A 25,486-nucleotide genomic window follows, 5' to 3' on the forward strand; every position below is an offset into this window, starting at 1 on the left:
GCCTCACCTCATATAATGCACTTATGAAACCCTCACAACCAGCACTTGCAATGCCTCGTGTTCCTCTTTGTAGTGCACTGTGAACAGCTGCCTCTCTCTTTCCTGTGATGGTGCCAGCTCAGACAAGTACTTGTTGGGGGGCACTGAGGTGGAGAACCTGATCCAAGTGGGCCCTGCTTTGAGTGGGAGTTTGGACCTCCAGAGGTCCCTTTAAACCTGAATTATTTAGTTATTTGTATGTGCATCTGTAAATGTACACTCACTTAGATGAGAAATGGAATAATATTAATTGGAAAAACAACCTTACATAAAGCAAAAGTGGGGATTCCCTGGGAAGTCATGCCCAGCCCACCAGAATAGCGTGATTCATCAGACCAGCAGCCATTTCCTGGCACTGTTGTTCCCAAACACTTCTCATTCACTGCCTTATCATATGACTGACATGTCCCTGAAGTGACACCGTTACATCTAACAGCTGCATGTGCAAGCATGGTGGGGGAGATGGAAGGTGGAGACTTAATTTACTGTCAAAGGCCAGATCATCATCTGTTACTTACTGACAGAGACATTGGCTTTGTCACATGGCCATGCGCCTAGCCAGTGTATGAGTAAGGATTCCAGCATTCAGCTTGTGCTACAGATGCCTTTCTCATCTCTTGGGAGAAGGGGATAGGACAGTGGGAACAGCCATGCAGCCAGCAGTCTGCAAGGATCCCTATCAGTGCTATAAAGTATAGTTGTAACTCCAGCACCTGCACCCCTACGTCCTGTCCTTCCAAAATGACTTAGCCACAAAATTAAACTGTAGCAGGTAAGGAAAACAAGGTGTGATGACCCCAGTACACTACAGCATTGTGACCCACAACAGCTTTTACTGAAGACTGCTGTATAAAAGAATAGTTTTGTATAATGGAATATTGTCCCACTTTTGTGCCTGGAATTGCTCAGGACATGGTCCAGTAAGTCAGTGCAGTTCACCTTACTTGAAAATTAGGCAATCTGCCAGAATATACTAAAGAACGTTTCTACTTTTTGTAAACGTGCTTGGGTTCAAACATGCCAGCAGGAGCTAGACACACTTCTGCTGACCGCTGTTTTGTTCTTCAATTCACCCCAATCTTTATTAAGTATAACCATTTAGGCAGTGACTCTCTCACTTTACAATTCCACGTGACAATTCTGCAGTGAGATACCAGTTTTAGCAATTTCAAAGACTATTGGAAAGACAGAGTGGTATAAAATGTTGATTGAACAGTCCATTCTAAGGGCTCTGATAAGCAAAAATGTGAATTGCTTCCCATTCTAAAAAATAAAACATCTGTGCAAGATAATATTGCCTCATCAATGTTGAACCAGCATTGTATTTTATAGTATGTGTTCCAATGATAGGAGACTTTTGTGCAAAAACTAGAGAACTACATCCCTTGGGATGGGAAAGAACCCAAAATTTCTAAACCCTAGATAACTATAGCTAGATTGCGAAAACTCTGTTTGGTATATCATATGAACCAAATTGTTGTATTTAACTTTCTTTTGATTTGCCAATCTGTAGAAGCCGGTGGCTTATTTAGCCCCAAATATTAAGGACTCTGAATAAACCCAGCTTTTCCACTGAGGAAGATGAGTCTGTAATGACAATGCTTGTCTGCATTTCTTATCTTTTATTGCTTTAGGCTCAGTTCTTTCATGGGGGATGGATTCAAAGAGAAGTAACCCTCCACAGACTGGCTATGTCTCTTCTGCTAATGTTAGGAGAAATCCCATGACTGAATCTATTTTATAAAGATCTTCAATTCCTGAAACACAAATGGCGTCAAGGAACTCTTCACTTAGAAACAACATGTGATTCTAAAACCAAACCATGCTAGTAAGAGTCACCATGAGATTACTAACAAATACCCTGAGAAATACTTACATACTCCCTTTTTTGTCATATTTTTGTTCATCAGCTGGAGATTGATTGATAGACTAAATCTTGGATTAATTTATTAAACTTGGATCAATTGTTTTGTGGATTACCAAAAAAACAGTAGCTTTTTGCTAGTTGCTGCCTTGTTAGAAGAGGAAGGAAGACATTTCAGTATTCCATGAGAAGGGGATCAGGGAGTACAATATTCTGCACTAACACCACCAATACAAAACAAGAGGAAGATGGCTGCAGGGAGAAGTGTTACAATGTAGGGCTCAGATTTGATTCCTCATTCTTTGTGAACTGTCCTGTCATCTGTGCATATCTGTGTGCCTCTTCACATGCATGACTTTTGCTGTGATGACCTGTCAATTAAATCCTTGTCCATATCTGCATGCTTATCTCAGATTCAAAGACAGATCATGCTAATCTTGGAACTCGGTCAGCATTTGCAGACAATGTATGATCCGGAATTCATTTTGGATCAATGAGGTGAAGTTGCACACTAATGTATATATAGAATATTTTATTATTTTGAGGGTGATTTATTGCCATCTATTAACTGTTACATGTCCCCAGATAATGCTTGAAAATATTGTGTCTCTTTAATAAGATTAGTAATTTGTGAAAAAACATTGCTGGGTGTCTTCTGATGGCATTTTGTCCCAACCTGCTTCAAAATAAAATAATAGCATTTTAGAGGAAAAAAAAAAAAAATCTGGAAAATGTCAGGAGAGAAGTGTCTTTGCAACCATATCAAAGGTCAAGTGTCAGGGAGTAGAAGTCGTGTTGTCGTGTTCCTTATCCCCTGAGCACGCAGGAAACCTTTCCTCTTTCTGCACTTCAGTTCTCTTTGTGCTCTAAAATGGCAGCTTAGTTCATTAGCCTTTGCTTTTTTGTTTGTCCAAAGTATGAGGAAATTATGGTGGGAGGTTGAATTTCCCTTACCTAGCTCAAGAAGGGGTTTATTTAAAAACCCAAGAGCCAATGCTGTTTCTTTCCCTTCAATCCATCTGGCCTCACATCTAATCGCAAAGCTACAGCCTGGGACAATTTCCAAAATTGAGCTACCCTCCCTAGATGAAGCAGCCCCTCATTCAGCTGCCCTTTTATTCTTTCTTGATGAAAATATGAGTATCTGAGAAATCAGCTGCTGATCGTTATTGCTCACTCAGTGTCCTGTGTTTCAACCCCCTGGAGTCAGCACTCCTGCTGCATGTTTCCCAGGCTCTGAGCACACTCTGTAGCAGGGACACTGGCAGCCAAGAGCACCTAATGGCAAAAAGAGGTGGCTGAGGCAGCAGTGGAGGAGGAGAGCTGCTTTTTCGGGAGTTGGAGACATTTATTGCTTACAGAAGCAGATCACAGTCCATCTACACCAAAAGGAAAGCAGGCACCCCTTCCTGAGAAAATACGTGAATTGACTGGGGTCCAGCATGGGTGGGGGGGACTGGTGGGGTCTGATTCATGCCTTGGCTGCCTCATCACAGGGTCAGGGGCTGAGGTTTTGGAGCTTTTGCCTGAAGCAAAGAACAGCAGAAAGGTAGGTGTGCTTTCAAAAATAGTCCGGATTTGTGGCAAGGGATCAGAACTCTTGGAGGCTTATCCACATTTTTCAGACTCTCTGGTGGTTTCTGTCTGTAAGGTTTATGAACTAAATACCATTCTCTTAAAAAAAAAATTTAAAAGGGCAAAAAATAGTGCATGTGGGAGGGAAATAGATGCTTGACTGTAGGAGAAACTGCAGTGTACATGCAGACAGATAAGTATTAGCATACATTAGACTGAAGCATGGAGTGGGTACATAATGGCAGTGAACAAGGACTGTTTATTTCTTGAGCATTGCTTTCTGTTAAGGAGCTCTTTGAAAGTCAAGAGAGCATTGAATCATACTGGAGTATAGCAAAAATGTGCAGCAGCTTGCTCAGCACTGTAATGATGAGTGCTGTTGTTGAAGCACCAAGCAGATCTAGCTGGAGCACGTTCAGGGGAAGTAAAGCATTACAGCAGCCTGCACCAAGCTAGAACAGCTTTTTGTCTGAGCATGTCTCCAGAAGCCCATGGCATGGCACACTCTGTGTAGCATGGACCCAGCCAGAGGGGCCTGTACTTCTATTGAGCAGAATTGCAAATGAAGGTAAAGTAACAAACATGATTCTTGAAAACCATTTTTTTAAAAATAAAAATAGGCCTGTGTAATTTCCATCCTTTAAGAAGGCTTCCCCCAGATAAATTTTGCAAAAGGTGTATTTGAGGTATCCACACTTGTTGGAAAAGGAATAACAGTGTGTTGTTATGCTGAGCTGTACTTACTCAGGCACAATTGGAGGAATGGTTAGAAAGACTGTGAGAGATGAGAGCATGGGGAGAAAATTTCCCACTCTGGGATTCATACTCATTCCAGTTAGAAGATGCGTCATGCACTTTAGCGCACTGAAAATTTGCCTTAGTAGGCAAAGCTCACAACACTGGTTTTTGTTTGATTTCATTAAACTTGATAGAATGTGTGCTTGTGGGAACAACTGATGACCAAAATCCCTGTGCAGATCCATCGATGAGCTATTTTCTGTTTTCTCGGGTTTCTTTTTTTAATCATAGAGAAGGAAGAAATTGAAGTAGGGAATGACCTAATCATAGAATAGACTCATGGAATTATTTAGGTTGGAAAAGACTGTCCAGATCTTCCCGTCGAACCATTAACCTAACAATGCTGACTCCACCACCAAGCCAGGTCCCTAAGCTCCACATCCATACATCTTTTAAATAACCTTCAGGGATGGTGACTCAACAACTTCCTGGGCAGCCTCTTCCAGTGCTTGATGACGCTTTTGGTGAAGAAATTTTTCCTAATAATAAATCTTACTGGGTGTAACTTTAGGCCATTTCTTTTTGTCCTATCATTTGTTACCTGGGAGAAGAGACCAACTCCCTCCTCCTTCCAACCCCCTTTCAGGCAGCTGTGGAGAATAATAAGGACCTTGAGACTCCTTTTTTCCAGCCTGAACACCCCCAGCTCCCTCAGCTGTTCCTCATCAGATTTGTGCTCCAGACCCTTCACCAGTTCTGTTGCCCTTCTCTGGCCATGCTTCAGCATCTCACTGTCCTTGTAGTGAGGGGCTGTTAACTCAGTAGTTCAGGGAGCAGCAGCCATCTACTCATTTGAGATCAAGGAATAAGGTGAATTTGGTAGTGTGATGAGAAGAGTTTGCAGGACTACGTAGTACTAGACCTAAAAAATGAATTTTGTCTTTCTGACAGTCTGTCATTTTGTCTGCTGGGGGAGTGAGGCGGGGGGGGGGGAGGGACTCATTAGAAAAAACATTTGAAGAGAACAGGTGTGTAAGTGCAAATTTCGAGAAGGAGCTGACATTTCTATTAGCTGATGAGCTGGAATTTGCTTCTCTAAATAGAGCTTCTTCCCAGGTACTTGAGGCTGAAAAGAACAAGCTTGGCATTGTTGCTGTGTAGAGGAGCAGCATTCTTTAACAAAGAAAGTTTTGTGAGGACGATGATCATTATTTTCAGAGTGTGGTTCAGCTCATTTCCTTGTGTTATGCCGTATTCCTTTCTGACAGACTAAAAGGGAGTGGGTTGATGCAATATGGCTGGAGAGCCTCTGCCACACTACCATTTCATTTCCCTGGATTTATAGGGTTGCTGCTGGAGATACCGGCTAAAAATAATGCAGTTGTTCTTTAAGCAGTGAAACAAGATTCTCTACAGAAATCTTTTCCCCATATTTGGCAGCTTGGCTGAATCTCTCTTCTGTGATGATTAATCGACAAATATGCAGTTCAGGAATCCTGTGAATGAATTTGCATCAACTTGGTCTCAGACATCTCCTGGGAGGACCGTCCTGAAGTTACTTTCAGAACCAATTTGATTTGTTGCTGTTTTGTGTAATCTGCGGTTATAACTTCATATCCCCTCTTCACTACATGTGGTAGAAAGCAGTCTGGGAGTATTGCAGTGCTCTGGTAGAACTGAGGTTCCAGCACAGACATACTCAAGAGACTGTGCAGGCTTCCCTCAAAATATATTGGATAAGGAGGTGCCAGTCCCCTGGTAATACTGAGTGTTGGCGTCCATCATTTGCTTTTCTCATCCACCTGTGGATTCAGTGGGCAGAAGAAGGATCATGTCTGCACCTTCTCTGCTGTGAGCTCAACCTGTACTGCTGCTTATTGCAGGTGCAGCCAACATACCTGGGGGGAAGAATGCACTGGGAACTGTGGAGTCAGCTGTCATCCATCACCCTGCTGGAGCCCCAGCAATGCAAGTCAGCCTACATGGTATGAAACGCAACGTGTCCGATCTGCGGCTGCAGCTGCATCAGATGAAGCAGCTACAGGTATGATTATCTGATAATGCTGGGGGAAAGGGTGGGTTATCAGCAAATGCCTTTTTTCCTCCCTCCCTCTCTCTCATTTTCTCTTTTTTAGCTTTTGTACAAGTTAGTCTCAGTAGCAGAGTTCTAGCAAAGGGCAGACCCAAGTACTACAGACACAAAACTGGCATAGTCCTCAAGGTGTGAGAATTAGCTCTGTTAAACTGCTGGTGCTCAGATAGTGAGAAAAAAATTAATTTCTAGTTTTGCTGGATGACTAGACATTAAAGCACTATTTATATTACAATAATATCAAGTCTGTGATTACAGTTTGGACCCTGCTATGCTATGTGCTGTATAAACATGTCAGAAGAACCACGTTCTTGCTCCATACTGTTTACAGTTGAGACAGATTTTAGGTCCCCGAATAAATAACTTCGATGTCAGGAAACCTAAATGTAGCTGAGGATCAGTAGATATGCATTAAGCCAAAGTCTGAGTCTTGTATTTACAGAATTCTGAAAAATAGCCAGCTTGAACAGTAAGAAAAAAAAGGTACTTCAGGAATTGCTGCAAAGGTTTGTTGTGCCCTACTTACATTCAGATTTTAACAATATCTTCCTAATACATGCCAACACCTCAAAACCTGCAAGAAAGAATACAACCAGTGAAGAGTTAACAAAAATAGTATGTTGGCATATACAGTCATGCTGCAAATATAAATATATGCAGTTCGTCTCAGACACTGTTCAAATAAGCATATGCAGCTGTACAGGTCTTCAGTCCTTTACTTAAATGGAAACTGAAGAGCACGGTGTATTGTCTCAGAAGATGGAAAAGAAGGCAGAGCACTTTCTTGTAAGACAAAGTGGACGGCGGGGGAAGCTTCGATACTCTGCCAGTCCTTCTTACCCAGAAAGTGACATCACATGTTAGCTATCATAGGACTGCAGCTTCTGGTTTTATAATCAGGATGATGGTATTATGTCAATCACATTTGATTTCCCAATAAATTTTTAGAACAAAATGATGATAATACAAATCAGAATTCAGAGCATATTTTACCTTCACCTCCTTATCTGAAGGAAATTGAATTGTGAACCAGTCATAATGCAAAGGAGCAGAAGGGTGAGGTAAACATCAGTATAGGAAAACGTGTCCAACTGAAGGTGCTGTGACAATGTCCTGTGCTCTGTTTCCTGGGAATGCAGAGATGGCAGAAGGTGTTTGGAGCAAAGGGTTGGTTCAGATGACTTCTGCCTGTGATACAGCTCCCACGTATTTAAATTTTCAGTTTAGGATGAGTATGTTCCAATAGCAAATGTCCCTTTCAAAAGCTATTCTCAGCAGTGCTGCCTACGTGCCAGCCATCGTGTTCCCCATCTAATGTGAAGACACTGACATGGGATCTCTGCCCTGGCACATTATGTCTAAGTGCATATTGTTCCACATTTGTGTCGCAAACCGCTGCAGCCCCTCTGTCCTTCTCCACACCCTGTGCCAAATGCAGCTCTTGCAAATGCCTTTGGTCTGGCCCCCAGCTGTGCTCAGCACGTGGCTTTGGAAGGGGCTGGAGCCTGCAGTGCTGCTTGGAGGCAGGGAGTTTGTCCTTCTCACAGGACTGCCCACCAAGGAGGTGGCATTTCCCCAGCTGGGCTTGTCTCCATGGCCCTGCCGGGGGCAGAAGCCTTGCTTTTGATCAGACGTAACATTGTGGCACACAAGAGTGAAGAGATTTCTGCCATCTGCACAAACCAATGCTGCCAAGGAGGTCTGGGAAAGGGAAAAAGGACATATCCCAAGTGTGCTCATTAACTCTGGCTGGCTTCCCTTAATTCAGAAATTATAGCAAACTTGGTGCATTGAGCTAGTAGAAAGTTGAGAAATTTTGTTAGTCAGTTGGAAGAACCTGTAGCTCAAGGGAAACTTTGGTGTGTTACACATAAATTCCATTTATGAGAGTTTCTGTCATGGTGTTCCTGAATTATTTTGAAAAAGGTCTCACAGTTTGTAGGGCTGCAAGTGAAACAGGCAGTGTCTTAAACTGAAGAGTGTTGCAATATCACATTTTAAATGAAATATTTTGTGCTATGTTTTTTTCAAAAATAATTACAAGTAAAAAAGAAAGAGTATTTTTCTGGTTTCCCAGATTGTTTTCATTTTATGTTTGACAATGCTTCATAATTTTCAATTTCACTGTTTCTCCTGGGCTGGCAGTCAGTTTGTTCCTGTTTGTGTGAATTTTATACAGTGACAGACTAGAAGAAACATTTCAAAAAAATTAAGAAGATGATTGCACAGGCACAAATTTGGCAGATAACTAAGAACCAGGAACAGGACATGAAACTATGTTTAATAATGTCTGTTGTTTAATTTTCAATTGATGTTACCACCGTAAGCTCATACTAATTTTTTAATAGAATAAGAGAAATAAATTATAGAAAAGATCCATTCATTTGTGTATCCTTTGTTTGTGCTGGCAAAATCATCTTTTTAAGCCATATCCAGCAGCAAGGGATCCAGATGTATTGATTCACACACCAGATAAACATATGTTACAAGACACCGCCAAAAAGTTAAGACTCAGTCTGTGGTTGGATTTTGAACAGAGATTCTTAGCATGCAGACATTTACCTCATGGCTGTTGCTAGAGGCTGTATACACTTCTTGCTACTACACTTGCATGTTCTAAGTGCTCTGATTTTCAGGGACATTCAAGACAGACTAGTTTGATGGTGCTGTGGAGTTTTCCTCAATGCCAGAGATAGGCTGTAACACAGCCTTTGTCCTGATGGATTTGTTACTGATAAGAATTTAGTCCACGATGACTTCAGCGGGGTTGTTTGGTGCTCCCAGAGAACTCGTAGTAGCAGGTTTGAACCAAGCCTTAGAGTACATGGTGTATATCATTAGCTTATAGGTACATTGGATTTTTTTTTGTCTATTCCTTCTTTTCTTTAATTGAACTCATTTTAAGGGAACGCAGTTAGATATTATTAATGTTCCCCATTAGGAATATGCATGCTCTTCCTTCACTCAGTGCCCTATTTGCAGGGAAATGAGTGCTGCGGAAAGGACAGAAAATGTAATGACACTGTCACAAATGGTACATGATAGTCAGTCTCACAAGCGTAACTTGGAATTAGAAATTCAAATATTTTGAGCTGAATTTTAGAACTGGAGACACCACCTTTAATCAATGTATGGTAACATTAAATTCTGCAGAGGTCCTGAGCTGCAGGCAGCCAGTTCCTGTTTGTGGCTGTGCCCTGTAGTTCATGGGGAGGTGGGTGGCCCAGAAGCCTCTCCCCCAGAAGGGCCTGGGAGGCCCCCACTGGACAGGTCAAAGTGAACTGAACTAGTTATCAGATTATTTTGGGGTACCAGAGGCAGAGATGGGGTATTGTGTGAGAGCAGTGACAAATAATGGCTGGAGCACTAGATGAAGAAGCAGGACAAGGAAGGTATCTGGAGAGATTGGTGAGACTGGGAGTGAGACCCAAGGGTAAAGAATAAGAGGATGCTAGAATTCTAAAAAAGCATGTTAAATATATTTCTGTTGGATTGCTGCTTGCAGTTATAAGCTAAGGTAACTCTAATAAGCAAGAAATTGCCATTTGGTGGTGACAGGAAAGCCTGCATTGCTTTTCTTTAGGCACTTGCCTTTAGAACTTTGGTACTGTTTTCAGACAGACTCTTCAAGTATGAATGTCTAAGATTGTTTACTTGGCTTGTTTTCAAGCAAGCTTATAGTACAAAAGGTTCTTTTGTGTGGAACCAGAATAACTATGGCAGATCCCTAAAATATATTCTGCTTGAGATGATGGAGTAACTAACAAAGGTGATCAGAGGGGAAAGCGGGGTGTGCACCTAGCCTGGGAGCCTCACATCTGATACTGCTGGCAGAATGAATAAAGGTATGAATCAAGTTCAGTTCCAGAACACGGAGGTAAATGTGATGGCCAGAGACAGCCTTCTTCTCAGCCACAGCTCTCCCCCTGTGCTCCTGCTCTCCCTGCCTCATGCTGTCCTTTGGCTGCTGACTGACACAACTGCTCCCCTCCCACAGTTCTTTTGTCTCTGAATCTATATGTACGTCTCCCTTCTCATCTTCTGTCCCTGTTCCCTAAGCACATACAAACTCAGGTTTTCTGTAACTGGCCAGTTATTGTATGACTTTTCATAGAAATACAACTTTTCTTTGATACCAAGGTGAGTCATGTCCCAGACTTAAAGAGCTCACTCCAAACACTGAGGTTTGGGAACCCTCAACATACAAGATTTTAAATCTTGCTGTGCTACATTTTTATTCCTTATCCTCATTATCAGAAATAGATGAACTTCTATGACTGAAACTTCCTGGTATTGTTCAAGCACTTCATAAATGGAGGTGACAAATGACAAACACCTTAGCTGTACACATTACCACAATAAATATAGATCATCTACATAGGCCCATAATAGGAAAAAACATGTGCCTGCCATTCCACAACCTCACACACTCACACATACTCAGTTTTGCTATTAGTGGAAGTCCCTGTTACCAGCTGAGGAACATCAAGGACTTAAATTCTGGACACCTGAGACTTAAGTCTAACTCTGTTACTGACCTTCTCACTGACCTCGGATCAGTTGTTTCACAGATCCTAACTCACTTCCATGTGTCAAATTTCGCCACTTTTTAAAGAGCTGTGAATAAATTGTATGACTGAAGTGTTACATGATCATTCATGCATTTATTCATTTTTTTAGGTTTTCCTACTTGAAAGTATGACACAATGAAAGAAATGTGTGTCTCAGATAGTTGTGCTGGCTTTGCAATAAGAGATTTTAATTTGTCAAATCCAAATATTAATCCCATAATGAGGGGAATACGCATACAAAATACACATTGTCTTCAAAATAATCCAGCTATTATTTATATATATGTGTGCTGTTGAAATGTTTTTCAGCTTCATTTTTTCACTAACTGCTAACACTTCTCTTCAGCTGAATTTTGAGCTAACTCCTCACACACAGGCACACACACACACCCCTCTGCAGTGAGGTGTTACCCTCCCTCTCATCACAGGTGTGTAGCTGGAGAAGAGAGTAAGAATCAGGGACTGAAGAGTTGTAAGTGAGGAACTGAGTTTGTTCCTCTCATGCCCATATTAGATGGAAACAATTGTCTTAGCCAAGGCACTTTATTTTTAATTCTCATGAATTTTCTTAAATAGGTTTTAAAGAAGGCTTACTACATTATACTGTGTTGTAGGTATCCCATTTTTGTGGTTCTTCCTATTAGGTCATGGGTTGATTTTGTATGTTAAATGTGATTTGGCTGTTCAGCCTGGATGTTTAGAAGACAGGTGACAGTTCAAGTGCTAGTTTTAAAATGGGAATTTTGTCTCCAGTTAACATAGATACTTTTTAAGATCTTACAGTATGAAATGGCTCCTGGCCTAACAGAGTTGTGTTCATGTTGCCTGTATCCTAAAACTGTGACCAGGTGGAGTCCTGCTTATCACTTTGAATCTTGTGATTTGTGTAACAGATGTAAGCAGGTTTGGTTTGTGTGACTGTGGCTCATAGCTGCTCCAGGGCTACCCACAGAAGAGTACAGCCTAGTTTGCCCTGTTACCTGTGTTTTGTTCTGTGAGCTTACTATCAGCAAGACAATTAATGCTTGAGTTACTTAACATCAGGCTAAGACAAGAAAGAAGGTGTGACTTGCAGTTCTCAGAAAATTACTGTATTATAAAGGGGTTTTTTTCTGGTGGGTAGAGGAGATTTTATGTATTGCAGATGAGCTGTATGCCTGTACCAAATTACACCATGTGTTACAGTCCTTCCTCTGCCACTTAAGAGACTGAAGATCTCCATTCTGAAAACAGCAGTGCATTCCAGCCATGACATGAATGTGTGGGATTATCCACTAGGCACGTATGGGCAGTGAGGTGCATAAGCTTGTGAGGTACACGAAAAGTGGAAGTCAAGCATCCAGCATTCTCGTGAGGCATAATTAATTCTTGATTCATGTTGAACCAAGCAGAATAAAGGGACCACAGTCCTTGCAGAAGTTGTGCATTGAAGATGATAAACTAATGCCAACATCTTTAGTTTATCAGTTTGAAACTGGAAGTTTTATATATATATATATATATATATATATATATATATGGAATAATGTTTATAGGTACAGCTGAAGAGGGAAAGAAGAAGGTAAAAACACTCACTCACTGTAGGGTGGTGTTTATCCCAACCTTCTGAGCTCTGCAATGTATTCTGTTGCCAGGGATGTCAATCAAGCAGAAAAAATTGAAGTTGATTTCTTTTGTGCAACAGCTGCAGAACCAGGAGATGCTGAGGGCAATGGTGAAGAAAGCAGAGCTAGAAATCAATGGCAAAGTGATTGAAACAGTGAAGAGGCTTGAAGATCCTGTGCAGCGACAGCGCAACCTGGTGGAACAAGAAAGGCAGAAATACCTCAACGAGGAAGAAAAGATTGTAAAGAAGTTATGGTGGGTCGAGAAACCTCTTCAAATTTATTGCTTTTGCCTGTCTTTTTCTTCCATAAAGTAGAAACTTCTACTACTGTTTTCAGGTAAACTGCATTTGTATATGCTGTTTTAGCTGTGTTTCCTTACTGTGTATCACATTGGCTGTAAAACCGTGTCTGTGTTGCTCAGCTCACTGGTCCTGACTGGGAGTCCTTCTCTACACAGCCCACTGGGTAAATCCCAGCAGTACCAAGAGTTTCAACATACTCAGAAGTCCCTATAAAGGGACAGATGACTGTAAGGACCGTGCCCACTCCTGTATTCTACCCTAGTTCTCCCCTTCAGCCTTATGCATTATGCTTTAGGGAAGGAGGGAGGAATTTCCTCAAGAACCAAGGGATTCAAGGGAAGGTGGTGAGTTTGGCTTTAAGTACAAAAATCAGATTTCCATAGTAAGTGCTTTGGCTATTGCCTGGGAGTGGTAGGGGAAGCTGAAATAGAGGATTGAAGTTTAAATACAGTCAGCAATGCCAGTCCTTGTCTAAAATGTACTCACTGAGATTTCCATCTTCTTAACTGTGTACCTTGTTTTGTTGTTGTGTATAGGCCCTTTAGAAAATTCTGGGGTTTTTTCCCCAGAACTTTGGCCCACCGAGACTAGTGGGATCAAGTTGTTTGGTTTAGTTCAGAGTCAGCAGGAGGTAAGATAAAGCTGAAAGTAATAAAGATTTTAACTAATTCTAACACTCACGTTTGTAAGATGTCATGTAACTAATTTTCTCATTGCTGCATTTATTTCTCACCTGAAGAATTGTTCCATAATAGAGAAAAAATTTCTAGTCAGCTAGTAATTGGAAATTAGGGCTGAAGAGCCATAGAGTACAGTTCCTGACAGCTGAAGAGAGTAAATTCTTCCTGTTGATCAGTAAATTGTCAGATTAATACTTCTTGTAATAAAAAAGTTGCATCTGTGAAGAGAAGGTTGGATATTACTAAGGGAGAGTCTGGTGAAGAAAGGTTGAGTGTGCAGTAATGGTCCATGCTCTTGTAATTCATCCTCTCAGCTGGAGGCTTAAGTAATGACTTTCCTGCATGTTAGAGCATGTTAGAGGTGTGACCAGTCTATATTGTAGATTATAAGTGCTTTAATAGAAGGGATTTATAAGCACAGTATTTAAATTATAGCCTCATCCAATCTGTTCAATTGGATACAATCTGTAGTAAGTTACAATTTATACTTTGTTGGGAAAAGTATCAGATTTTCTTAAAAAATAATAACCATAGTCCCTGAAAGCAAAACTTCACTTAGCAATCTGGGAGAGCTACTAGTAGCAGATACTTGGGAAAATATATCAGAAGAATCTCTTTCGTTTGTTTTTGAGTTTTTCATCTGTGAGTCAATCCTCAGACTCTTAAATAATGCACAGCAGAATATTCACCCTTACCATGCTAGTCATTATGTTATAGACACTCCCCCACTCCATTTCCACTCCCTTTTCCCCCACTCATGCCTTTTCCAGCCTGAGAAGTCTTAGTTCACCTTCTTCTCCAGGCCTTTCTCTACACTTCATCATCCTGTTGCCTTTCTCTTTGCCCTTTCTAGCTCTGGTGTACAACTGTGAGATGGGGATGGGGAGACAGGAGAGCGCTGCAGCGGCTTTGTCGCTTGCAGGCACACTGTGACCTCGTGCATGGTGTGATCTCCCTGTCCTCATGTTCTGCATCTCACGATGGACAATTGATTTCAGTTCTAAGTTCATCGCTCTATATAAAACCTTAGGGTTTGGGGAGATTATTGGTTTTAGGTGGGGTTGATTGCGGTTTTGTTTCTCCCCTTCTCATGAGCACACTTTACATGTGTTAGGAGTTAATTTAACCTTTGGTGTTTTCCCAGTCAGTTAGTATCAGATGGTCCATCAGCAGACCTCTGCAGCCACCTTTCATTTACATTTCCCTGTATAATATAATACCCTTTTGAGATTTTTTTTTCTTGTTATATTATTCATCCTCTTTCCTAAATTATTTATAGTATGTTGAAAAGCACCAGCCCTAGCAGTGATCCCTGTGGAACCCACCAGCAAAGTACGTGCATTGAGTTAGCTGTTCATTGATCCCTTATCTTTACTTCAGTGCTTTATTCATGAAAGAATTTCCTCTTGTCCCATGACAACTTTGCATTCTTGAAAGCTTTTTCTCAAAACACCTTGCTGAAAGCCTTTTGCTCTATAGTTTGTCTCCAGGCTTGTTTGTGGATTTGTGAGACCTACCTTCATTCTACACGAACCATGTTAATTCCTACCTAACACAGCAAATTTATCCATTTTTCATTGATTCTTTATTGTTTATTCTTTATTTTGATACCTGTCCATTACACCAGTCTAAGTGTCAGTGGTCTAACTGTACTCACCAGAGTACAGTTCCCAGGATATTCTCATACCATTTTAAAATGTTCATTTGTATCATTTATGACACTTTCCACTAATCCGATGCCAAAGCAAGAAGTTAGATGCTTAGCATTAACAGTTCAGCTGTTTCAGTGTCGAGTTGCTGTAGAACTCCAGGACAAATACCATCTGGTCTGGGTGATTTGTTACCATTAATTTTGTCAGTTTGTTTTGTAACCTGTTCTACTGATACTGCAGTCTGAGGCAGATCCTCTGAGGCCTTTTTTGCCGAAAGAAAGATCTCAGCACAAGAGTTGCCTTGTCTTTCCCATGTAGAATATAGATGCAGAAAAATTGTTTATCTTATATTCGCCTTCTGAAACTGCATGTCTTGCTAATTTGCTCAGGCCAATCTAAAAGCCAAGTGTTTTCCCCAGTGAGAGAAAAGAAATTCAAGAGAACCACCAAATCTGTTTCAGTCTTTGGATCCTAAGGGAAATTTCTTTTCCCTTGTGGTTAGCAACATGAAGCAGAGTAATATGGTATCCCCTGGGTAATTTCAGGAGCAGTTGTCTCGTTTGACAGTATATGGAATCAAAGGGGGTTGTGATGACCCTTCCATTTCTGCTCAAAGAACAAAGGGAAAAGTGGGCCTCAAAGTCCTTCTTTTATCCCTACATTGCAAACAAGCATAAACCTGCCAAAAGATTGTAATATCATTCTGTGTTTTCCTTTCTCTTCTTTCCACAGATGAACAAATTTAAGCACCTTTCTTTATCTTTTTTGTTCCCTGCTAGATGCAAGTATCTACCAAAGAAGCTGCTTTTTCAGTGCTGATCTTCAAAAGGGAGGAGGGATAGCCCGTGATTCCCAAAGCAGCACCTCCCAGCCTCAGTGCCAAATCCAGGGCATGGAGACCAGGGAGGCTGCATGACTGCAGAGCACTGTCCTGTAGAGCAGGAGCCTTTGCATAAATGACAACACAGAAGGACACATTCTTTCTCCAGTTCCTGCTAGACTGTGTCTGTGCCCTTTATTGCAAAGGCAGAGACAGCGGATACCTGCATTTTAGCAGCCTCAGCCACCGGAAAAATACCCTTGGAAATGTTCCCTTGCTGCCATCGTGTGGTCCAATAGATTGTTTTCTGCAAGTCTGCTTGTGTTGGGAATTGGGACTCCCCCGGCTTTCTGGAGGCAGAGTTGTTAGGAGAAGTGATCTTACAGTGGGAACAGGTTGATTTACCTCCACTTGTTTGTGGTCTGTTCAGACACAGCTTACGATTCTCAGTTCTAAATATTCTTTTAGTTTCTAAAGTTCTTAGTTTTGGATTGAAATGAACTCTCTACTACGTGTGCTTAATGTTCAGATACTGATCCTGTTTCTGTTTCTCTGTGTATGAAAAATACCATTGTGTTGCCATGGATTTTTCTGTGGGGCTGTGCTTCCAATTTAAACTGACCCACATGTACAGTAGTGCTATAAGGGATTTTCTTTACTTCTATCCCTTTACTGGCCACCTACTTTTCTTCCTCATGTCACTGAGTTGGGGCTGAGAAATGGCTGGCTTTGCATGGCAGTGGAAGGGAAATATGTGGAAATGCAAGACTTGCAGAGGGTGCAGAGGGCAGGCTTCTCCCAGTCATTCCCTGGCAATCCTCTTGTACGTTGATTCTCTTAGAGCAATTGCAAAACTGATCCGTGATGGGTGCAAGAAATGATGCCTAAGATTAGGTTCAAATGAGTAGCTGATTTGTCAGTTCAGAGTTTCCATGGAATTTTTTTCTATCTGTGATTAAACTGCTTCCTAGAATATTCCTGTGAGTAAATTTGGTATCTTAATAGAAGTGAATTTCTCCTGGATATTCAAGAGATAATCTTTTTAAGGTGTTTGCCTGGGTGTTTGTGTAGTTGCCCTTAAAGCATCTCAGGGTTGGGAGTTTTTTGAGAAAATTTTATGTATCTGTGGAAGACTCCAGCTAAAGCAATGTTGTCTCAAGCTCAAATGGAAGGAAGTGGCTCCTCCCCAAACAAAACCAGAGTTTATGTGTCTGGAGTATTGCAAAATTTTATATGAACTATGGAAAGACTGGAAAAAATGTTAGGAAAGGTGAGAAGGAAGCACCAGATGGAGCTGGAGTAAGTGCAGAATGGCAGTGGTTGGAAAAAAACATGTGAAGTGATCCACACTTAAATCCAAGTGCTGAGCAAGAGCTGCATGCAATGCACACTTGCTGTTTCAGTCTGGCTGTTCATAGAAACAGGATCCTGTTTCCTGTCTAGCAGCACCTGGCAGATAAACAAGGTTGCATCAAGAGGCCTTTGGTGCCAATTTTTGGGTTGGGCATTCCTCTGCGTGTCATCAACAATGAGAAAACACCAGGTGCAAACCAGTACTGGATGTAGTGGCACAATGTGTCTGTACCCTTTGGGTACTTGTATCCCCAGAGGGCTACTGGTTGTTCGCTGTGTTTTACCAGCCCACCTGCCCTTTGTAGCACAGCTGCCATGAGGTCAAGATGCTCTGCACAACTGCAGCCTGTCACAGAAATCAATGACTTGGGCTGGTTACAAGCCTGTTCCTGTGCTGTGAGTGTCCAGCATTCTGACCTCCCCTCGTGGTATCCTCTCATTTTTTTAGCCTGTGGTGTCAGATTTAAAGGTGCCACAGTTGAGGTTTCTGGTTTAGTTTACTCCATTAATTTACAAATATTTGCTTACAATATGAAAGTCCTGCTTAAATTTTCTATCCATGTTATTTCTTTTGGCAGTGAGCTGGAGACATTTGTTGAAGACCTGAAGAAGGACTCTGCTGCTTCCAGCAAGACGGTTACACTGAAAGACGTTGAAGATGGAGCCTTTCTTTTGCGTCAGGTGGGAGAAGCTGTGGCTACCCTGAAAGGTATGGACTTTTCCTTTTTACTCTTCTTTTTCTCTTTTCTTTTAACCAAAGAGAACAGTTTTCCCTTTGATCTGGAGGCATTAATTTTCACTTGCAAAAAGATTTAAAGCTGTGATTAGGGAGCTTGCTGCATGGCCCCTGGAGAGAGATAGACAGTCAATTAATTGACATTCACCCAATTGTCTTTTACTGCCCAGGGCTTTTATAATTTCCTCTCCAGCTCCACAATTGTTTTCTTCGCAGGAGAGTTCCCGACATTGCAAAATAAAATGCGAGCGATCTTGCGGATTGAGGTAGAAGCTGTGAGGTTCCTAAAGGAAGAGCCACACAAGCTGGACAGCCTGCTGAAACGTGTGCGCAGCATGACCGATGTCCTTACCATGCTCAGGAGGTGATTTCTTTTTGTTTTCCTTCAAGCTTAAAGAATTTCCTCCAGCAGGGCTGGAGCAGCTTTTGGGTTCGTGTTCTCCCCCTCGCCTGTGGCAAATCTGAGAAATTCAGCTTGCTTCCATTATTTATAGATTATTCCTAGAGCCCTCTCAAAGGAAATCAAATTAGCCTTTCCTGTGCTCTGTGCAGTGAGTGCATTCTGACCAACAGCCTGAGTCACTGAGATCTTACAATTGAGACTAGATGCCTCTCAAGTCAGCGTTTCCAGATTTGGGAAGTGCCTGGATGAGAAAACTTCCAGTGGCAAAAGTCGCATATCTGAGCTAATTAACTTTAGATATTGACAGTAATTTAAGCTAACAGAAGCATTCTTTGACACTGAAAGGTTCATTCTCTAAAATGTAACAGTAAAAAACAAAATAGGAAAAGAGTGTACGTGGATAAGGGTATCGCAAACCTTCTGAAAGAATATGCTTCAAATTCTTTTTCTCTTCTTTGCAAGGAAGATGCGTTAGAGAAAGTTGAAATTTTCGATAAAACTTAATGTCCACTAAGTGCCAGTGTTTAGCCATGTTTGTCAGAATACATGAGTAGCAAATGATTGCTGATTTATATAACTCAGTGGGCATTGGATTTAAATCCTGCTCAAAACTGTCAGTGGTGGTGGTCTCAATTACAAGAAAATAAAAGTCATGAGCCTATTGTAACTACCATTATTCTAAGGAATGTAGGGTTGACAGTGTTTCTGTATATCCTGGAGCATATGTAAAATGGATTTGGCAGTACTGGCAGATGGATAAAATCATTTATGTAACAGGTCTTCTAACAGCCATCACTTTTTTTTCCATACAGATAAACATCTATATCCTTTCACATTAAGTTTCTTTTCTTAAAACTTATTACAGTTACTTCCTGTCTAGCAAAGAAAAATAGAACAATAAACTATGCATACCAAAGTTTTACCATAAGTCTTTTTTTTCCAGCAAAATTGCATATTAAGCCTCATAAAGTCTGTTTCAATAATGGGAAAACTCATGGCATTTGATGGCTTGCAACACTCAGAAGCTCAGACGTTTCACAGCTAGCTGCCAGAAATAGTTGCTGCTTTACATCCTCAGCTCATCCTACCCCACACTCTTGACAAGAAAGACCTTTGTGAAGTATCATTTGAGGCAGAACCTTCATTTGAAGGCTCTGTTTTGACAACGTGCCAGACTGCTGCCTCTCATTATATGTAGCTTCACTTTTCTGTGCTTCTAGTCCAGGAACGTATTGTTTAGCTAGATACATTGTATACAGTTTAATCAAGTGATTTCCATTCTCACTCTAAAATCAACCCACTGTAACTCATGGTTTGGTCAGAAACTGCATCACTGAAGGTTTGTAAACCTTAGAAGGCAAAACCATCTGAATTAGAGTGGCCTCTTTAAAATTCTGAGCTATAAAATCGTATAGCTGAGAACATCAGAAAAATAAAACCCCCACCATTTTGATTGTTTTGATGCAGGTGCTTTCTCTTTGCGAGAGTTTATTGTTCCGTGTTGCTCAGGACTGGCCTGTGTGCTAACCACGTGCTGTTGTGTTCAATTTGGCCATGCAGGCACGTTACAGAAGGACTGCTGAGGGGTGTGGATCCGTCCCAAGCCGTGCAATGCTCTGCTACGGAAAAGTCCACTGACACTCTGAAAAACCAAGAGGAGCACAAGCCCACCCAGGGCCATGCACAGCAAAACCTCACAGCAATCCCCTCCGAGTCCCAGGTGTCGTCAGTGAAGTCAGAGGTCATCCCCTTCTCGGCGATGACCGTCCACCATGCGCAGAGCTCGCCTGTCGTCATGCATCAGTCTCAGCACTCCGCAGCCCTGGTCAGCCACGCCCAGGGCTCTCCCACCGCAGGCAGACACAGCGAGGGTGGTCACCCCGCAGCCACCCCACCCCTGCAAGAGCCCACAGCAGGACCCCAGCCCACACAAGCCACACCAGCACCACAGGTCTCTGTCAATGGCACCACCATGCAAAGCCTTTTCATTGAGGAAATTCACAGTGCAAGTACCAGAAATCGAGCTGTATCAATTGAGGTACGGTGTATTCTGCTCAACCAGCTGTCTTCTCTTTGGGTCTGAGCTCCCAGTCTCACTCTTGAGGCTGCAGGTGGGACTTTTCAAATGCATTCTGGGGATTTATGTGCTTAATCCCTAATTACACTGTACTTCTGATACCCTCTGATTTTGTCCCTGCTGATTGCAGAAGGGTTGGACTAGGTGACCTGGAAAGGTCCCTTACAACTCAAACTATTCTATGATTTTAAATGCAACAGAAAAATTATAGGTAACCAAAATTAGGTAACTGTGTTTTTAAAATTATCTTTATTGAAAAAAAAAAAATAGAACTCTATTTTAGAAATTTTAGAACCTCTTATTTTTAACCAATACCATATAATTCTCTGGCAACACTTGCATACCGTGGATTTCGTTCACTCTTTGAATCACCATATACCTTATTCTGGAGAAGTAAAAGTGAAAGAGTGTAAAACTCCAGTGGTTTCATAGAGAGATATTGAGGAGACCCAGAGGTTAACTGCTGTGTCTTATTACAGACAGACACTTTAATCACCAGTGTAATGGAGTAAGGCAGAGACCCAGATTTAAATTTTGCCTTTGTTTCTTTAGTGAGCAGTGGCCACTGTCAGTCTGTCACGTGTTTGCGCCAAATCTAGCATTATACAGTCAGAACAGTGTGCAGTTACTGTTCATGTGTTTCCTTTGGTTGCTGTCTAGAATTGAAAGAACCTATCCATACTGACCTATAATGTTTACACATGGAATTTATTTGTAAGTCAATGATCACAGTGGAAATCAGAAAAATAAACAGTTGCTTTACTGGTTTTGTCTAGAAAGCTGAAAAGAAGTGGGAAGAGAAAAGACAAAACCTTGATCACTATAATGGAAAGGAATTTGAAAAGCTCTTGGAAGAGGCCCAGGCCAATATAATGAAGTCCATTCCTAACCTGGAGATGCCTCCTCAGCCAGCAGCTCTGCCTAAAGGTGATGCAGCAGAAAAGCTAGAAGTCTCAGGTAAGGTTTGCTAGAGTAAATGGGGCTAAAGAATTGCCTATCTGGAAAGGAGAGCTTACTTTTCCAACTTTCTAGAATATTTTCAGTTTATAGATCGCTGTGATCTTGAGGAAGGACAAAACAATCTCTAAATACACAAAAGTGTGTTTTAAAAAGCAAGAATAACTTGCTGTGTGTGGACAGAACAGCAGTAAAAGCTAGCAATTGCAAGCAGGAAGATCCAAGTTAGGCATTAGGAAAAATCCTCATAAAGATAAGGAAAGTGGAGCACTGAAGCTACATGAGGCAATGAGGTGGATGTGAGGTCCTCATTACTGGACAGAATGGTTTAGGCTAGCACTGAACTAGAATTATATAGGTAGAGCTACTTTGTGGTAGCAAGATGGTGAGATGTCCTTCCAGTCCTATTTCTTCCACAATTTAACATACAAATCCATGTATGAATTTATTCAAAACCCAAGGAGCAAAAAAGATGCCTCAGCCAAACTTTGGGATTTATCCCATTAGCCAGACATGCATCAGCTGTAAAATTCTTACCCATCTACATATGCAACTGCATCCAGCTCGGTCTCTGACAGGCAACTGGAGACTGTGTGGGGAGCACAGAACCCAGCTGCCTTCTGCAGTCTGCTAGTAGTCTTCCAGTACCCCCACGTGATTTTAAAGGGAATGTCCAAGTCTCCTCCTTTTCATATCCGTTATGGAACTTTATCCAGTAATTCCTCTATACTTGCTTATACAATTTGCATCCTCTTGCTGTGGCAGCGACCTCCCGTCTTGTGAAGGAGCTTTCCTTCATCTCTTTTAAAGTGGTATACCAGCTTTACTGAGTTCCCCGTGGTTCTAACATTCTTCAGTTTGGCAAACAACAGCTCTTCAGTTCCTTTATAAAATGATGAAGGCAGTGGATAAACCTTTATCATGTCCTGGAGTTCTCCTGGAGTCTGCCCCAGAGACTTCAAACTGTGAACTTCCAGCCTTTATGGTCCTTCCATCCAGGCCAGCTGCTCCCACCCCAGGCTAGATTCAGTTACCCTTGTTTAACTCCACTTTGTACTTCTGGAGCTGTGGAGGTCAGAGCTGCATGCTGCACTCAAGGTGTTGGCATGCCAACGTAGTAAAAAACCTGAAAAACAATGTCCTCAGGGTTGTGTAGACAAATTCATACAGAATTTGGGAAGAGTGTTTTCAGATCCCTCATTTTGTTCTGGGTGTATCTTTGATACTGCCAAGTTTTGGCTCCTTGGATGTTTTGCAACATACATGTTTAAAATAAATTCTGTTGAACCTCATAAAATAATTTTAGAATTCTGGCACCTTTCAGTGAGATTACTGGCTATCAACACAATTAGCTTGTATAATGTGTGGCATAAATAGAAGAAGTCAGTGCAAATAAGTACCATATGGGTGCAGTGAGCTGTGACATCTTAAAAAGTGCAGAGCACAGTAACTGAGAAGTTTTGTAAGTCGCATAGTTAACTAATCCACTTCTAGAATACGATTTTGCACAGTGTGCAGCCAGCAGATTTAAGAACAAGTTTGATGAGGCTGAGACATTTGCCTTCTGTTGTGCATAATGAATCCTGCAATAGTAACATAAATACAGGAACAGCAAAACTTTCCCTTAATATCTGATTAAATACCTCACATACCACTCAGCTCTTCCATGACTGAAGATGAAAAGTTCAGTACCAGTCTCCTGTAGACTTGAAAACTGAGCAGCATAAGAAAAGACAGACCACTTACCTACCAATACAATACATAAAAAATTTTGGCTATAAATAAGCAGAACCCTCTGTTGGCTTAACTGCAGAACCTAGATAGATCATGTTGCCAGATTGTGTTGTCTCATCCATTCTCCATACAGAACCTCTCCCAGTGAAGAAACTCTTGGGTTTTTTTCCTTTGCAAAGCACAAAGCAAAATAAAATTACACATTTCACATGCTTTTTCACATGACTCTGTAAATATTTCTTCAATGTCTCGACTCTAACTTATCTTGTATCAAGATAGTTTTGTGAAAAAAGTGATTTTTTCTAGTGGGTACACTAGAATTCGGTCTTCATCTCTCTTCATGCCTTCATTATGTGAGAATGCCCTGAATTTTTGCAAGTGATCAGCTTCCATTAGAGTTTATCTGACTGCAGAGACTGCCCCAATGTAGGCATTATTATTTTGAAACCTTTTGGATTTATTTTGGTACAAGTAGAAGTCTATATGGTGGGAGCAATTAATTCCCGTCTATCTGTGAAAATGAATTCCCATCTATCTGTTGAAAAATGCTGCAGTTCAGTGAAACAGCTGGCAACAGACAACTCCCATTTTGTTCACAGAAGTGCTGAGCCCTTTGGCACCAAAGGAGGTTCCATAATGTGTAGGTTTTGTTCATGGGCAGTCTCAGGCTTAGTAAGTAGAATTTGTTCATTTACTTTTCCCTCTTTAAATATGCCAGAGGAAAAAAAATAGCAGAATAAGATCTTCCCTGCAATTTTTTTTCCTCTAAAGTTTATTTTTTTTCCGCTTCCCATTTATATTTGGGAAATACAATAGTTTAGTAAATAAAATAGAAATCTATCTTTGAAGTTTTATGACCAGCCTAGGGTCACTGCACTGACCATGAGCAAACCCCATCACAAACTCTCCTTAGTGACTCCAGCTAAGGGATGTGAGATAACGTGTGCCCCTGCCATACTCAGCGACAATATTTCTTGCCTGTGTTTTATCTCCCATTTCAAAGATGGAGATGGATGACTGTCTCAGAGATGTCAATGAGATAGTAGGAATCACGTTTTCTTTGTGCCTTCTGTGTCTCTCATTCAACCTTGCTCTCATTAAGTGGGAGAAAAACGGAATTCTTGCAGAGTCACTACCAGTTTGAGGGTAATGGGTTGTGCCCATTAAAAGGAGTAGGGATTTGCAAAGGCCCTTACATCATAGTCTGCTGAACACCATCTTAGAGCATTACTCTGATTTAGCAGCAAAAGTACGTCTGATGTAATTAAAAACTGAGTGGCATGTATTGACCAAAGAAGTGGTCTAATGTAAAGTGCATCTGGAAATCCACTCTTCTTGCAATCCAGCAAGTGAGTGCCAGATAACCAGGGGAGGAGATAATACAACTGAACATTTCTTTAAGCTTAAGCAGCTTCAAAGGACATTTGAGCTAAGAAGGAAACAAAGATGAGACCGGGTCAGACAAGGGCTCCATCCAGTCCCCAGGGCCAGCTGGAGTGCTGGAGGAGCCTGATGGAGCCCCAGGAGTGGGCAGTTATGCAATAATTTGCCCAGAGGGAACACTTAGCCCTGAACAGCTGGGTAATCCCAAAAGCAAGATGTTTTATCTTTCTGGATTATATTTATTCCAGCTGTTTATATAACACCGAGTAGCTGCAGAAAGGTCATTCTTTTGCTTTTGGAAACAAACACTATAAACAGCAGTGTGAAAATAGTGGCTGTTGCCATATTTATGATGCTTAGCCTGTAACCAGAAACACACAGGAACAGGTCATGAGCCGGGTAATGCTGCTGCTGGAAATAATGCTGTCCAGGGACAGTGGGGAGGAGGAAGTGGCAGCTGGTGGGGAAGCATCCTCAGGGGCAATGCCAGCTTGAAACTGGTCTTCTCTGGGAAGACTCTCCTCAGAAAGCAAGGGCTGGTTCTGCTTGGCGTTTGCATTTGGTATTTGAATCTTCTTGGATTAGAAAAGTATGTAGGGGGCTCTTATGTGATAATTCGTAGGCAAAACTGTACATTCCTGGAATTATAGCAAGTGAAGTGAAAGTAAGTGCTCCCTAAGAAGAGGAGCAAGTGCAGTTGCCTCTGACAATCCCCTGCCCTTCTCAGGGATGAGAGGACTCACTGAAATGCAAAGGTGGCATTCTCTAGAGTAGTGCTTACATTTTCACTCAGCCTTTGTGTGAGCGTAGCTAGTTGTGTCCAACTGTGAGATGGACGGAACTCTTCAGCTCCTTGCCAGCAGCACCTCCCAGGCAGAGCAGAAATGTGTGCTGGTTGCTTCA

At 41.5% G+C, this 25,486-nt stretch overlaps 1 protein-coding gene across 8 annotated transcripts in view; it reads left to right on the forward strand.

Annotated features, from left to right (window-relative positions):
* KIAA1217 (KIAA1217 ortholog) overlaps nt 1-25,486 on the forward strand; it is a 226,793-nt gene that overhangs the window by 188,923 nt on the left and 12,384 nt on the right. For all 8 annotated transcript variants that reach the window (XM_040057759.1, XM_040057738.1, XM_040057730.1 and 5 more), the window contains 6 exons: nt 6,100-6,260; nt 12,564-12,739; nt 17,872-18,002; nt 18,246-18,393; nt 19,993-20,470; nt 21,286-21,466. In XM_040057759.1, the coding sequence (XP_039913693.1) occupies nt 6,100-6,260; nt 12,564-12,739; nt 17,872-18,002; nt 18,246-18,393; nt 19,993-20,470; nt 21,286-21,466 (1,275 nt within the window). The remainder of the gene's footprint in view (nt 1-6,099; nt 6,261-12,563; nt 12,740-17,871; nt 18,003-18,245; nt 18,394-19,992; nt 20,471-21,285; nt 21,467-25,486) is intronic.

This window comes from Hirundo rustica, chromosome 1 (assembly GCF_015227805.2).
Source record: "Hirundo rustica isolate bHirRus1 chromosome 1, bHirRus1.pri.v3, whole genome shotgun sequence".
Classification (NCBI taxonomy): domain Eukaryota; kingdom Metazoa; phylum Chordata; class Aves; order Passeriformes; family Hirundinidae; genus Hirundo; species Hirundo rustica.